The sequence below is a fragment of the Salvelinus alpinus genome, chromosome 8, assembly GCF_045679555.1.
Source record: "Salvelinus alpinus chromosome 8, SLU_Salpinus.1, whole genome shotgun sequence".
Lineage (NCBI taxonomy): Eukaryota > Metazoa > Chordata > Actinopteri > Salmoniformes > Salmonidae > Salvelinus > Salvelinus alpinus.
Window position 1 is genome coordinate 44,260,644 of NC_092093.1, and position 16,380 is coordinate 44,277,023.

The 16,380-nt window shown below is 45.6% G+C and overlaps 1 protein-coding gene across 2 annotated transcripts; it reads right to left on the reverse strand.

Annotated features, from left to right (window-relative positions):
- Nucleotides 1–725: 725 nt before the first annotated feature.
- Nucleotides 726–8,463, reverse strand: LOC139583190 (serine/threonine-protein kinase Nek2-like). Of its 2 annotated transcripts, none has more exons than XM_071414018.1 (9): nucleotides 8,096–8,463; nucleotides 7,291–7,508; nucleotides 5,285–5,525; nucleotides 4,672–4,754; nucleotides 4,454–4,580; nucleotides 3,999–4,230; nucleotides 2,876–2,930; nucleotides 2,585–2,661; nucleotides 726–2,113 (listed from the first exon to the last, which is right to left on the reverse strand). In XM_071414018.1, exons 1-9 carry the CDS (start codon nucleotides 8,189–8,191, stop codon nucleotides 1,902–1,904), a joined length of 1,341 nt encoding a protein of 446 aa, XP_071270119.1. In that variant the 5' UTR covers nucleotides 8,192–8,463; the 3' UTR covers nucleotides 726–1,901. The 2 variants fall into 2 exon arrangements, with proteins under 2 accessions (XP_071270119.1, XP_071270120.1); XM_071414019.1 differs by having other exon boundaries at nucleotides 1,859–2,113; nucleotides 2,631–2,661; nucleotides 8,096–8,365.
- Nucleotides 8,464–16,380: the final 7,917 nt, after the last annotated feature.

Here is a 16,380-nt window from a genome sequence, read left to right on the forward strand (position 1 = left end):
AACTAGGAAAGACAATTAAGAACACATTCTTATTTAACATTGATGGCCTACCCCGGCCAAACCCTCCCCTAACCCAGACGACGCTGTGCCAATTGTGCGCGGCCCTATGGGACTCCCGATCACGGCCGGTTGTGATACAGGCCGGGATCGAACCTGGGTCTGTGGTGACGCCTCTAGCACTGAGATTCAGTGCTTTGCTGCGCCACCTGATTCATGAAAAAAGTCACGACCGGGCTGATGGAAACATGAAACGCTGCTACAATTTTATAAATGTCGACAAATTTGTTCGTTCCACATGATGCACGTTTTGGTTTTTGCTCTAGCACTTCACAGTGGATTAAAATAATCAAAGCTTTATTTGAATCACCTGTGTAGTGCTAGGGCGAAAAACAAAATGTGCATCCAGAGTGGGCCCCATGCCCGAGTTTTGGAAACCCTGTATTTGGCTAGAGGGAATAAATTATGAACATCACAGGGTGGTGAATGTGCAAAGTAATGAGCTTGATGCTCCTTTCCAATAAATATCGACTGTCTTATTCTGGTGACATGAAGATCGATGCTTGGCTGCAGTTTAACAAATCCAAATAATATCGCTCTTATCCATATTAATCTCATAATGTAGGTAGCCTACCCGCACTGTATTGTGCATTTGATCTCCGCATGTGCTAGCGACAGCCGGAGCGAGCCTCCCACTTTAGTGCAAGTGAAATTAGTTCCGAACTGAATGTATGCGTCTAAGAAGTAGTTTTCACATACACATTTTATATGTCCGAACTCAGAATCATATATGCTTCCAAAAATAACATGATCGCTGTGTTAAGAACGTTTATTTTGATCGACATTCTGCATTTATCAGAGTGCCGTCTGGTAACCTGATTTCAGATGCGTCCATGTAAACAGGATTATTAGGGTAGTCGTTATTCTTGCAAAGCATGTAAACGTTTTAATCAAACTATTATATTAATTTGACTATCCACAAAAATTGCATTATTGTGTGCATGTAACCGTACTCAATCAACAGATAAACCTTACAAGGTGAGAATGAGATCACTTGCATGTAACGTAAATCTTTCATTTAGAAATAAAGAGAATGTACATTCTTCAACAATAATCAATCTCTGACATAGCTTCCTCTACAAGAGGGCACTCACCCTTACATGTTATATTCCCAAATAATTTACATGGTCACATTTCTTTGCAAACTGCTGAGAACATAAAATTAAACATTTAGAAAAGTGTAGCAAGAGCTGACCATCATGTAGGCCTAACCAAAATGCCCATTTGAGATGAATAACAGGAGACACGCCAAGGGCAAAAGAACAATAAAGCACAAAGGACAAATGTCAATCAGGTAACAATTCCACCGAAACAGACATTTGTTGGGTCACCAGTGTCTATTTTTAACAGAAAACAGTGGCCTCAACGTTTGCCAACCCTTCCCAATTCCTAAACTCATATTTGCAAAACATTTACATATTTCCAGCAGTGTATGTGGGAGTGTACACCCATTAATACATCTCTGGATACTGTACCAACACAGCCCTTGTGATATATTTTTAATGCCACAGTATGTACAAAGCATCATAACTTCAGTTTAATTCAGTCTAACATCGACACATTTGAAATGTCGAGGTGGAAAAAACACACACACCACTAAAAAAACATATATTTGGTATCCAATATTTAGCAATTTCATCACAGTACAAATCACTCACAATATGATACAAATAAATTAAAGCTACATATTTTCCCTAAAGGGTATGACCACTAGCTTTCAGTAGCTCTTAAACTCTCTATTAGTCAGAAAGACTGAGCAGAGACCAGTAGCTTCTGGGACATAGCTCAGACATCCATTCACATGACACTGATAATCAGGCCCTAAGCAGCAGGCTCTCCTGGTGCTAGCGGATGCCTAGGATCTGCCTGCTCTTGAGCTGGTAGTTCCTCTCCACCTCCTCCAGGGCCTGGACCCGCAGGTTGGCTGCCTGCAGCCTCCTCTTCAGCCCCAGCTCCTGGCTCTTCTCACTCTGCTTCTGATCAGGCCTTTGGTTCTCTTTGCTGTCTCCGGCAAAACTGACCTTCTTTTCAGGGGGGACATTCTCCTCTCCCACATCTAAAGGGGCCAAGATGGAAAAAAGTTACACATTTACATTTTACATTTAAGTCATTTAGCAGACGCTCTTATCCAGAGCGACTTACAAATTGGAAAGTTTATACATATTCATCCTGGTCCCCCCGTGGGAATTGAACCCACAACCCTGGCGTTGCAAGCGCCATGCTCTACCAACTGAGCCACACGGGACACACGGGACACATGTTGAAAAGGTTTTATTGAGCGCTACTTTATTTGCCGATAAAATACCCTCCCATAATATGTAGGATGATGCCTCAGTGATTAGTCAGGTTGCCAAAACAATTCTCAAGTTCGTAATTTGCCCAGAGATAAACACAGGTGTCTTAAAGTGACCTAAATGTGTTCCCTCCCCTTTATTTGATCTGAAAACATGGCTACCCTATATCATATTGTTCAACTCCAATAAAGAAGCAAAATCACGTATCCTCCCTTTTCGCTTGACACCCATACCCATGTCATTGGAATAGAGTGGTGGCAGGGTCTTCTGCTGTTTTACCAGGTTGCAGCTCTTCAACAAACTCTCCGCTCTGAAATTAAAATAAATTGTTGGGAGTCAAAATAGAGTATAGCCAACCCTCTTGCAGTTTTATAGCAAGGAATGCGATTATGACAGCAAAGCGTGAAGGAAAGTAGCATTAACACATCTTGGAGGATTAAAGCCTTAGCATTTAGTCTAATGTGACATTAAAACAGCAGTTTGCTCCATTTCAAGTGAAGTGATCCAAGGGATCTTTGTTTTACCTGGCAAGCTTCTCATTCGATAGTCTCTCGCGAACACAAAGCTCCTGCTCGCGCTCTGTAGGAGGAATATATATATTTTATTTAACTAGGCGAGTCAGTCAAGAACAAATTCTTATTTACAATGAAAGCCTAATTCACCAGAGTTACAGCATAACAATTCCACAGATTACAAACAATTCAGTCTATATACACTCAGTAGCATAGCCAGTGACACATTGACTACAAACAACAATCATTATAGATGTTTCAGCAGTCCACACCAAGCAACACTGATTAAAAAAACATCCGTGTTCCAACACCAGAGGGGTCTCATCTGTGACTCTGACATTATAGGGACCAGGGTTGGGGTTGAATCAGTTTTCAATTCAGTCAATTTAAGTGAATTGAAATTTCAATTAGGAACAAAATTAAGCTTAATCCTGATGTCGGGGGGCTAGGGTTAGTTTGTTATATCTGGAGTACTTCTGTCTTATCCGGTGTCCTGTGTGAATTTAAGTATGCTCTCTTTCTCTCTTTCTTTCTCTCTCTCTCTCTCGGAGGACCTGAGCACTAGGACCATCCCTCAGGAAGACCTGACATGATGACGCCTTGCTGTCCCCAGTTCACCTGGCCGTGCTGCTGCTCCAGTTTCAACTGTTCTGCCTGCGGCTATGGAACCCTGACCTGTTCACCGGACGTGCTACCTGTCCCAGACCTGCTGTTTTCAACTCTCTAGAGACCGCAGGAGCGGTAGAGATACTCTTAATGATCGGCCATGAAAAGCCAACTGACATTTACTCCTGAGGTGCTGCACCCTCGACAACTACTGTGATTATTATTATTTGACCATGCTGGTCATTTATGAACATTTGAACATCTTGGCCATGTTCTGTTATAATCTCCACCCGGCACAGCCAGAAGAGGACTGGCCACCCCTCATAGCCTGGTTCCTCTCTAGGTTTCTTCCTAGGTTTTGGCCTTTCTAGGGAGTTTTTCCTAGCCACCGTGCTTCTACACCTGCATTGCTTGCTGTTTGGGGTTTTAGGCTGGGTTTCTGTACAGCACTTTGAGATATCAGCTGATGTACGAAGGGCTATATAAATAAATTTGATTTGATCTTGATTTGATAAGGGTAAACACTCACGCTCCAGCCTCTCCTCGCGCTCCTTTAGGGCCTTCTCCCTCTCCCGCAGCAATTGCTCCTTGAGCCTCAGCTCCGCAGCGGTCGGGGAGGTTGAAGACCCGGCTGGCTTTGGGTTCTCTGGATCAGCCGACCTCCTCCAGTTGCGCGCCTGCATCTTCCTCTGCTCATCGGCGACCACGTCCACCAACAGGCTGCTCTGGAGAATGGACTCCACCGAGGGCCTCAGGTAGTCCTGGCAACGAGGCACAACAACAGTCAAATCAACAAAGAGTAGAATGGTGGGCAGGAGGGATTAAAATATCTTGACATTGAAATTGTATTTTGAGCTTAGTAATGTGCTTGGAGATGGAGACAAATAATAATCTCCTCAGCAGGTATGCTGCAGTGAGGAGTTGCTCACAAGATGACTTGAACTTTAGATGGAGATTTTCTGTGCCGTGAAACATATTCCAAACCTTTAAATGGAGCATTCTGGACAGGAGTGTGTTCAGCTCCTCTGAGTAGCGGTAGGGGATCCTCCTGAACTTCCCCTCTCGGATCTTCTCTGACAGCTCTTTTTGGTTATAAGCTGTGAAAGGAGGACTTGATGGAAGAAACATGCGTCAGACTGTAGTCTAAGGCATTGACTGAGGGATATTTAGTAAGAATATAGATGACCGGTAAGGTAACTTACGATAAGGCACAGAGTTCATACAACAAGCATCCCAGGGACCAGATATCCGATTTCTCGTTGTAGGACATGCGATTAATTTGTTCCTGTAAAATATGGAATTGTCCACATATGGACAGATTGATTAGAAAACTTGAGTATGGGGAGGGAGGGAGGGGGTGTTGTATTTTTTTCTTTTTCTGTACCAATTATGTTGATTGTCCTGTTTGAAAATGGGCAAATCCATATGAATTGCATCACTTTTTGACAGCATCCCTTTTGATTTAAACATAATTTCCATACATGTTTGTCCATGGAAGAAGTGGTCAGAAAGTGACATTTTGGACCTGAATGCCAAAACATTCAGGAAATAGGTGCTCAAAGTTGACCCATTTTGCATTCTCCACCAAACCATGAGACACCATGTCTTCATCACTGGAAAAGATAAATGATTGAGTTTGATATAATTTAAATGCTTTCAAACAGTTGTCAAACTACTTTATAATTTACCCAAATCCAATAAATATGTGTTAAAAAAAGAAAGAAAACCAGAGTATCTGGTTGAAAAAAAAGTTTGACTTTTAAAACCATATTCATAGGATTCCCAATTGTATGATGGCCTTTGCTATTGACTCACAGGCGACATGTAGTAAGGGGTTCCGACGAAAGTCTTAGCGAAACTGGTGTCATGGTTCAGGATACGTGCGAGACCAAAGTCACCGAGCTTGACATTTTGCTTGACATCCAGGAAGATATTCGCGGGCTTGAGATCTCTGTGCAGCACTGTGGCCCCACCATTGCTCCGGCGATGACACTCCTTCAGTGCAAGAGTGAGCTGTGCCATGACTCGCATGATGAACTCCTCCTCCAAGTAACACCTGGCCAGCAGGAACACAACATGCACAGAGTTACCACGCCAAATGCAATTTGTATAATTTTTTTTAGTCATGCCAACCCTCAGAGTTTGCCTACAGGCTGGGAGGCCAGTGTTCAACACCCACAAAGGGTGGGTAGCCGCCGTTCGCTACCTAGGTGTCAGAGAGGGATGGCCATTGGAGATATGTACAGTGCATTTGGAAAGTATTCAGACCCCTTGACCTTTTCCACATTTTGTTACATTACAGCCTTATTCCAAAATTGATTACGTCATTTTTTCCCCTCATCAATCTAAACACAGTGCCAAAGCAAAAAACAGTTAAAAAATAATAATAAAATGTTTGCAAATTTATAAAATATCGGAAATATCACATTTATATAAGTATTCAGACCCTTTACTCAGTACTTTGTTGAAGCACCTTTGGCAGCGATTACAGCCTTGAGTCTTCTTTGGTATAACGCTACAAGCTTGGCACACCTGTATTAGGAGAGTTTCTTCCATTCTTCTCTGCAGATCCTCTCAAGCTCTGTCAGGTTGGATGGCGAGCGTCGCTGCACAGCTATTTTCAGGTCTCTCCTGAGATGTTTGATCTGGTTCAAGTCCATGCTCTGGCTGGGCCACTCAAGGACATTCAGAGACTCTCCTGCGTTGTCTTGCTGTGTGCTAAGGGTTGTTGTTCTGTTGGAAGGTGTACCTTTGACCCAGTCTGAGGTCCTGAGCGTTCTGGAGCAGGTTTCATCAAGAAGCTCTCTGTACTTTGCTCCGTTTATCTTTCCCTTGATCCTGACAAGTCTCCCAGTCCCTGAAAGACATCCCCACAGCATGATGCTGCTACCACCATGCTTCACCATAGGGATGGTGCCAGGTTTCCTTCAGACGTGACGCTTAGCATTCAGGCCAAAGAGTTCAATCTTGGCTTCATCAGACCAGAAAATCTTGTTTCTCATGGTCTGAGAGTTCTTTAGATTCCTTTTGGCAAACTCCAAGCGTGCTGTCATGTGCCTTTTACTGAGGAGTGGCTTTCGTCTGGCCACTATCATAAAGGCCTGATTGGTGGAGTGCTGCAGAGATGGTTGTCCTTCTGGAAGGTTCTCCCATCTCCACAGAGGAACTCTGGAGCTCTGTCAGAGTGACCATCGGGTTCTTGGTCACCTCCCTGACCAAGGCCCTTCTCCCCCGATTGCTCAGTTTAGCCGGGTGGCCAGCTCTAGGAAGTCATTTAAGAATGATGGAGGCCACTGTGTTCTTGGGGACCTTCAATGCTGCAGATCTGTGCCTCGACACAATCCTGTCTCGGAGCTCTACCGACAATTCCTTTAACCTCAAGGCTTGGTTTTTGGTCTGACATGCATTGTCAACAGTGGGACCTTATTTAGACAGGTGTGTGCCTTTCCAAATCATGTCCAATCAATTGAATTTACAACAGGTGGACACTAATCAAGCTGTGGAAACATCTCAAGGATGATCAATGGAAACAGGATGCACCTGAGCTCAATTTCAAATCTCATAGCAAAGGGTCTGAATACTTATGTAAATAAGGCATTTGTTTATTTTTACTACATTTGCCAACAATTCTAAAAACCTGTTTTCGATTTGTCATTATGGGGTATTCTGTGTATTTTTTTTTATTTTTTATACATTTTAGAATAAGGCTGTAACGTAACAAAATGTGGAAAAAGGGAAGGGGTCTGAATACTTTACGAATGCACTGTATACATAGACAAGGTAAACACGACAGCACAAAACACACACACACACACACACACCTTTCTTTGATGCATCTGGTGATGAGGCTGGAGAGGTCGCCGCCTTTGCAGTGCTCCATAACGATGTACAGTGTGGTGTTGGTCCGGTCTATGATGCGGTCATAATATCTCACAATGTTTGGATGCGTCAGTTCACGGAGGAGGTTGACCTCGGACACCAGCATTTGCTTCTCGCTCTCAGCCATTGTGCCGTAGTCCAGCGCCTTCCAAACTAGAATCTATGATGAAATCCAAACACCACAAAACTAAGCATTTATTGATTGGCCAAATGATATTTAATTTCTAAGGTTTCACAGCAAATGCATGGAATAACATGCTTGATGTTGGGAACATACTTTAAAGATGGCAAATAAACATATACATTGAAGGCTAGGTACTAACCAGCTAACGTTACTTGTTTTACATCAAATGCTGTATGACACCAAATCCTCAGTTTTGGGTAAACAACATAGCTTATGATTTTGTTTTGTTCATAGATATCGGGAGGTCTGGTGTGCACCTTTCTGTTTAATGAGGTAATTTTTGGAACCCCTTTTTGGCTCAAGAGCCCAGAGGCAAACGTGCCTGGCCTGGTGGCTTACTTAGTGAACTCAATGGAGTTGAGTTTATTAAGCTAGTGGCCATGTTAACTCACGTTAACTAGCTAGCTAAAGTTAGCTAGTAAGCATAACGTTAGCTACACTAAGTCGAACCATATATTCGCTAACGTTACTGTAAACAGGTAGCTACGTTACATTTACACTAGCTTCTAACGTTATCTAGCTAGGTACAGTACAGTGCACGCTGTAAAAAGCAAAACGCTTACCTTCCCATCAGATTTCCTCCGTATTTTCTGACATTTGCCATAAGACCCTGATCCTATGGTATACAACACCTCATAATCGTCAACACGAGATGGCATGTTGGCGAAGCTAGCTAGCTAAATGCAAAGTTTGCATCCAAGGTAACTACTGTAGCTTACTGTAACGTTACTGTACTTAGCTAACGTACTAGTTGCAGGTGTTCAGCGAAGGAGAGCAACAACTTTACTCTCGCAATGGAAATATTTTGTACGTTTTCTTTCGTTAAATAATGTTAGCAATATATCTTCGATCACTTATTTATAAGTTACAGTGATTTGTGTAGATGACGGTTTAAAATTGGTGCCTGAATTCTTCAATGTGTTTGGTCCGCATTTAGAATATTCTGATTGGCTGTAATTAAGATACAACCTGCAGGTTGCTAAGCATCTGACACTCGTAAGATCTGGCGCGGGTGTTTAAAGAGAAGGAATCTTTTAAATTGATATGCATGTCAAAATTAAAATGTACTCATGTAATTTTAAAAAACATCACAGAACCCAATGTAGAAATCTAAAATCTTCCCTCACTGATTACACTACTCTGTGTGTTATAATCTCACCACAAGGTGGCAGTAAAAGAAAACTGTATTTTTATCCTCCCCCAAGGTGACCACCTCCATGTAAATAACAACAAGTAATTGCCTGAGTGGTGCCACACATTGATAACTATTCTATCAAAGTACACCTTGTCCATCTATGCAAGTTAGAATAGAACAAAACAGAACATAATAGAGTAGAACAGAACCGAATAGAACATTACCAACGATGACCTAAAACCCTCACAAACTTTTACAGATGCACAATTGAAAGCATCCTGTCGGGCTGTATCACCACCTGGTACGGCAACTGCACCGCCCACAACCGCAAGGCTCTCCAGAGGGTGGGGCGGTCTGCCCAACGCATTACCGGGGGCAAACTACCCGCCCTCCAGGACACCTACAGCACCCGATGTCCGAGGAAGGCCAAAAAGATCATCAAGAACATCAACCACCCGAGCCACTACCTGTTCACCCCGCTATCATCCAGAAGGTGAGGTCAGTACAGGTGCATCAAAGCTGGGACCGAGAGACTGAAAAACAGCTTCTATCTCAAGGCCATCAGACTGTTAAACAGCCATCACTAGCACATTAGAGGCTGCTGCATATAGACTATAAATCATTGGCCACTTTAAGGAATGGAACACTAGTCACTTTAATAATGTTTACATATCTGGCATTACTCATCTCATATGTATATACTGTATTCTATACTATTCTATGGTATCTTAGTCACTTAATGTTTACATATCTGGCGTTACTCATCTCATATGTATATACTGTTTTCTATACTATTCTACTGTATCTTAGTCCGTTCCACTCTGACATCGCTCATCTATATGTATATAGTATTAATTCATTCCTACTTAGATTTGTGTGTATTGGGTATATGTTGTGTAATTTGTTAGATGTTACTTGTTAGATATTACTGCACTGTCAGAGCTAGAAGCAGAAGCATTTTGCTACACCCGCAATAACATCTGCTAATCACGTGTAGGTGACCAATACAATTTGATTTGAACAGAATAGAATAATGCCTGGTGCCACAAATCTAATAATGTATTGACTAGGTCTATACTATCCAGTGTCAATAAAAAATACCATGACTTTTGTGAACTATACAAGTATTTTGTCACGTTCTGACCTTTATTTTCCTTTGTTTTGTCTTTAGTTAGTATGGTCAGGGCGTGAGTTGGGGTGGGCAGTTCTATGTTGTCTGTTTCTATGTGGGGTTTTCTAGTTTGGCCTGATATGGTTCCAGCCCTACGTATGGTGTCTCCCATACGTGTTCATAGCCCAGTGCGGCTGATTCCACCTCGCCGCACTGGCATGGCCACGGGGAGTATTCAGCCAGGTACGGTTGGGCAGGCTCGGTGCTCGAGACCTGTAGTGCGCCTCCACGGTCCGGTCTATCCGGTGCCTTCTCCACGCACCAGTCCGCCTGTGGCAGCTCCTCGCACCAGCCCAGTACCACCAGTGCCAACACCACGCACCAAGCTTCCTGTGCGTCTCCAGAGTCCAGTACGCCCTGTTCCTCCTCCCCGCACTAGCCTTGAGGTGCGTGTCCCCAGCCCGGTACCACCAGTTCCGGCACCACGCACCAAGCCTCCTGTGCGTCTCCAGAGCCCTGTACGCCCTGTTCCTGCTCCCCGCACTCGCCCAGTGGTACGTGTCCCCAGTCCGGTACCACCAGTTCCGGCACCACGCACCAGTCCTACAGTGCGCCTCGGCAAGCCTGAGCCGCCCGTCTGCCCAGCGCCGCCTGAGCCGCCCGTCTGCCCAGCGCCGCCTGAGCCGCCCGTCTGCCCAGCGCCGCCTGAGCCGCCCGTCTGCCCAGCGCCGCCTGAGCCGCCCGTCTGCCCAGCGCCGCCTGAGCCGCCCGTCTGCCCTGAGCCGCCAGAGCCGCCCGTCTGCCCTGAGCCGCCAGAGCCGCCCGTTTGCCCTGAGCCGCCAGAGCCGCCCGTCTGCCCTGAGCCGCCAGAGCCGCCCGCCAGTCAGGAGCCGCCCGCCAGTCAGGAGCCGCCAGAGCCGCCCGCCAGTCAGGAGCCGCCAGAGCCGCCCGCCAGTCATGAGCTACCCCTCAGTCATGAGCTACCCCTCAGTCATGAGCTACCCCTCAGTCCTGAGCTGCCCCTCAGTCCTGAGCTGCCCCTCAGTCCTGAGCTGCCCCTCAGTCCGGAGCTGCCCCTCAGTCATGAGCTGCCCCTCAGTCCGGAGCTGCCCCTCAGTCCAGAGGCGCGCCTCAGTCCAGAGGCGCCCCTCAGTCCAGTGGGGCCATTTAGGAGGGTCGCCGTTCCTAGGAGGCCACAGAAGCGGACTAAAACTATGGTGGAGTGCGGGCCACGTCCAGCGCCAGAGCCGCCACCGCGGACAGATGCCCACCCAGACCCTCCCCTATAGGTTCAGGTTTTGCGGCCGGAGTCCGCACCTTGGGGGGGGGGGGGGGGGGGGGGGTACTGTCACGTTCTGACCTTTATTTTCCTTTGTCTTGTCTTTAGTTAGTATGATCAGGGCGAGAGTTGGGGTGGGCAGTTCTATGTTGTCTGTTTCTATGTGTTGTTTTCTAGTTTGGCCTGATATGGTTCTCAATCAGAGGCAGGTGTTTTGTGTTGTCTCTGATTGGGAACCATATTTAGGTAGTCTGTTTTGTATTGTGGGTTGTGGGTTATTGTCTATGTCTATGTGTAAGTTGCCTGTGTCTGCACTTTTCATATATAGCTTCACGTTCGTTCGTTTTGTTGTTTTTGTAAGTTTGTTTAGTGTTCTTCGTCTTCGTTATAATAAATAGAGAAGATGTATTCAAACCACACTGCGCTTTGGTCCGATCCTTACTCCTCCTCAGACGAGGAGGATTACGACGAACGTGACATATTTTCATCTTTAAGATTGTAACAACAAACGTCTTCTCTCAGTCTAGTGGACATCAAGAGACAGACAGCCCTCTTGGATGTTTTTACATATGGCTCATTGGCTTGAATAAGTTTCTGCTGCTTAGCTTGTCTTGTGAGACAACATCGGGCAGCCAGACCGAGTTCTCTGTCTGTACACGGTCCCAGAGCAATGCTGAATATGAATATCCCTCTGCACCATAAATCAATGTTAGGAGAGCAGTGTGTTAGAAATTGTTAGCAGTTGACCTCACATAGCGAAGGCTACATTAGAAAGTGGGGATACCCCACAACAGAACAACTCATTGATTTACTGCCTGCATTGCCAGGGAGGTTGTTTTCAGTTTGTACTAGAAAATTATCCTTCCCATTCAATTGACTGGGTGTAAGGTTAGGTGGGCCAGCAAGGCTAGATGAAAGGAAGCCAAGAAATCTGCAGAGCGTTTTAATTACTGTGTGGTTGAAACTCGATACAGAGACATCACACTTCACCCGTGGATATCAATAGCCTTTTACCTGGGTCGTATTCATTACTGCACACTGGCAAAATGTTTTTCAATAGAGAACAAAAACAAGTGTTTCTTATTTTACAAGTTCAGGTATTCATTCCCTGTTTCAGATCATTTTTTTCTGTTTGGTGCCTAATGAACATGGCCCTGAACTTGTCAGTGTGAAATGATCTCATCATTGCCATCATATCACCAAGCATCTTCCCTGATGTGATGCTCTCTGTGAACAACAGGGGTCCACGTAGAGAGGATAGTTTGCAGCAACAATTTCTAATTCCAATTATGCTTGTGCATGTACTAGTCCCAAAAAGGTCACTGACACTAGGGCTGTTTCCATGGCGCCCTGTCATGCACACAGGGGAGGCTAACAGGAATTGAGATCCAGCAAACACGGTATCCATCCTCAGCGGAGTCATGTGATCAAAAAAGCCCTCTGCAGAGTCCCTCTAGGGGTTACTGCGGTGACAGACGTGTTCGAATTACCCCTGTGTCACTCGCCTCTCTTGTCACAAGTTGCTGACACACGCACGTCAGGAGGACACGGCAGTGCTCGGGGTGTGGTGAGAAACAGTCAGTCTGTCACCACAAAGGTAATTTCCTACAGAACAGCTATTGTGGTACCAGTTTCCCTCTGTAAGCAAAACAACAGAGACCATTGGAGGGCGCTAGCGGCCCTTGGGAGGCCACACTAGGTGTCACCCATCCTTCTGAGGACCAGGAGCTGGGAGGGAGAGACACGGGGGATGCCGCCTTGCAGTTCCCCTGAGACTCCAGACGGGTCTCTTGGTCTTGTGTGTGTACAGTGGGGTCTGAAATGATTGCATTCTCATTTAGACGCCCAAACCCACCACTGGTGTGTGTGGCCAAAGAGCTCTATTTTCATGTCATCTGACCAAAGCACCGGTTCCAATCCAAGTGACAATGCTGTTTAGCAGACTCCCGGCGTTGACATTTGTTGGATGACATGAAAATAGAGCTCTTTAGCCACACACATCAGTGGTGGGTTTGGCGTTGAAATGAGAATGCATAAGCAGAAAATAACACCATACCTACTGTAAAACATGGTGGGGGATCTTTGATGTTATGGGGCTATTTTGCTTCCCCTGGTCCTGGGGCCCTTACCCAGTACCAGGACATTTTAGCCAAAAACCTGGTTGCCTCTGCCAGGAGGCTGAAACTTGGCTGCAAGTGGATCTTCCAGCAAGACAATAACCTCAAGCGCACATCAAAATCCACAAAGAAATGGTTCATTTGCCACAATTAACCATTTTGCAATGGTCATCTCAGTCTCTGGATGAAAACCCATTGAAAACCTGTGGTTTGAATTGAAGAGGGCGGTCCATAAGCGCAGACGAAGGATATCAAGGATTTGGAAGGATTCTTCTGTATTGAGGAATGGTTTAAGATCTCTCCCAATGTGTTCTCCAACTCATAAAAACTTTTAGAAAAAGGCTCAGTGCCGTTATCTTGGCACGGTAAGGTATTGAAAACAGGGGTGTCAATCATTTTGACCCCTACATTATTTTGAAAAAATATCTTACTTGTTAAACAAAATCTCTCTCTGAGCAATTGTATTAGTATAACTTAAAGCTCAGTAAATTATGTATTTATTTTATAGTCTTTTTTGTTCATCTTGTGTGTGGGTAAATTTGTGTGTATATGCCTGTCTGAATGTGTATCTGCACGTGTGTGACTGTATGTGTGTAAATGTGTATGTGTTTGTGTATCTGCATGTGTATGTGTGTGTACAGCACACGTGCCTCATGGAAAAGCGGGCGTCACACACAGGAGTCATTTAAGTGAGGATGGCGGATTAGCGGTGGTTGGGGGAGCCGGTGACTACAGTATTCATATGCCTGCTTCCCCATGGTTATTTCTGTCCCCCTTGCAGGTCACCCTGGCCTTCCCCCGCCACAGAAGCAATTTTTAGTGTTTGCGGACTCAAGGGGAGATGCCACGAACCACAACATTCATCAACCAGACCAGAGCAGCTGAGAAATGGAACCCCGAGGAGCTATAAGGGTGCAATTGCGGCCCCTAATTCAAGGCGTTTCTTAATGTGGGCATTCCTGCATATGCAGGAACCCCTCTTTATACTTCTATTGGTCAATTTTTAAGTTAGAACAGGCGGGAGGCGGGGCGCTCCACTACAGTAGGTGGCATTAATGCACAATAATGTTGGATGCCAGCCGCCAATAACCCCCACAGAAGGAGCGGGGGTGACAATGATAGCTAGCTAAACGTATACCGGTAGACGGTGTCCTTCGCCCCCCCACCTGTCGGGCACTGCTTTCCTGCAGTTCTGTTAATGACGGTGAGGGTTGGTGTTTGGCAGGCAGGAACGAAGGACACTGTTTACTAGCTTAGCCAGCTAGTCCTAAGGAGGACTCCGGTACACAGCAGGTGGGGGTGACACCGTGTGCTAGCTAACTAGTAAGCTAGTCAGCAGATGGTGTCGCGAACTATCAAGCTAGCTAGTACACGGTGTCGCCCTAGCGTCCCGTCTGCTGTGCTAGTGGGAGGCAGAGACGACCAGCAGACAGTGGCCTTTATTTACCTTTTGACCCACATTCAAAAGTGTCACACAAGCATGAATATGTTATTCACATCAGGTACGGAGTAAAGTTTCCCCTATAGGTACAGATCTAGGATAAGATTCCCTTACCCTAAATCTAACCTTAACCATTAGTGGGGGGAATGCAAAGCTGACCCAAGATCATTTCCCCTCCTCCCTTCCACCATCACTCCAGCTGCTATGGCGATGACATGCCAGGCTGCCCACTCTCTCCTTCCCCGCTTCAAATCAAATTGTATTTGTCACGTGCGCCGAATACAGGTGTAGACCTTACAGTGAAATGCTTACTTACAAGCTCTTAACCAACAATACAGTTAAGAAAATACCTAAAATAAATAAATAAATAAAAAGTAAGAAGGAAACAAATAATTAAAAAGCAGCAGTAAATAACAATAGTGGGGCTATATACAGAGGTACCAGTTCAGAGTCAATGTGCGGGGGCACTGGTGTCGAGGTAGTTGAGGTAATTATGTACATGCAGGTAGGGTTATTAAAGTGGCCATGCATAGATGATAACAGAGAGTAGTAGCAGCGTGGGGGGGGGGGGCAAATAGTCCAGGTAGCCATTTAATTAGCTGTTCAGGAGTCTTATGGCTTGGGGGTAGAAGCCTCTTGGACCTAGACTTGGCGCTCCGGTACCGCTTGCCGTGCGGTAGCAGAGAGAACAGTCTATGACTAGCGTGGCTGGAGTCTTTGACAATTTTTAGGGCCTTCCTCTGACACCGCCTGGTATAGAGGTCCTGAATGGCAGGAAGCTTGGCCCCGGTGATGTACTGGGCCGTATGCACTACCCTCTGTAGTGCCTTGCGGTCGGAGGCCGAGCAGTTGCCATTCCAGGCAGTGATGCAACCCTTCAGGATGCTCTCAATAGTGCAGCTGTAAAACCTTTTGAGGATCTAAGAACCCATGCCAAATATTTTCAGTCTCCTGAGGGGGAATAGGTTTTGTTGTGCCCTCTTCACGACTGTCTTTGTGTGCTTAGACCATGTTAGTTTGTTGGTGATGTGGACGCCAAGGAACTTGAAGCTCTCAACCTGCTCCACTACAGCCCCGTCGATGAAAATGGGGACGTGCTCTGTCCTCCTTTTCCTGTAGTCCACAATCATCTCCTTTGTCTTGATGACGTTGAGGGAGAGGTTGTTTTCCTTGCACCACACGGTCAGGTCTCTGACCTCCTCTCTATAGGCTGTCTCATCGTTGTCAGTGATCAGGCCTACCACTGTTGTGTCATCAGCAAACTTAATGATGGTGTTGGAGTTGTGCCTGGCCGTGCAGTCATGAGTGAACAAGGAGTACAAGAGGAGACTGAGCACGCACCCCTGAGGGGCCACCGTGTTGAGGATCAGCGTGGCGGATGTGTTGTTACCTACCCTTACCAGCTGGGGGCGGCCCGTCAGGAAGTCTAGGATCCTAGAGATTTACACAGTTATCAAAATGTCACACAAGGGTAAGCCTACAGCAAACACAGCCCTTATTTTAAGTGTTTCTAAAATTCCCTATGGGAAAAATGAATGGTGGAAAAACGATTGGAGACATTTCCTTGTTTGACCGCTAGGTTTTATGACTCATACTGTGGTACTCTATAAGGATCGAGAGAAGCCTGCAGGGACAGATATCCTGAAGAGCAGGGGTCTGTTCAGAAGGGTATAATGTTACAAAATGTTCAGATAGAAATGTATTTTGTAGAACAGGTATGATATTCTGCCATGCAGAATTGGAGATTGTGTCAGCTCTATTCATG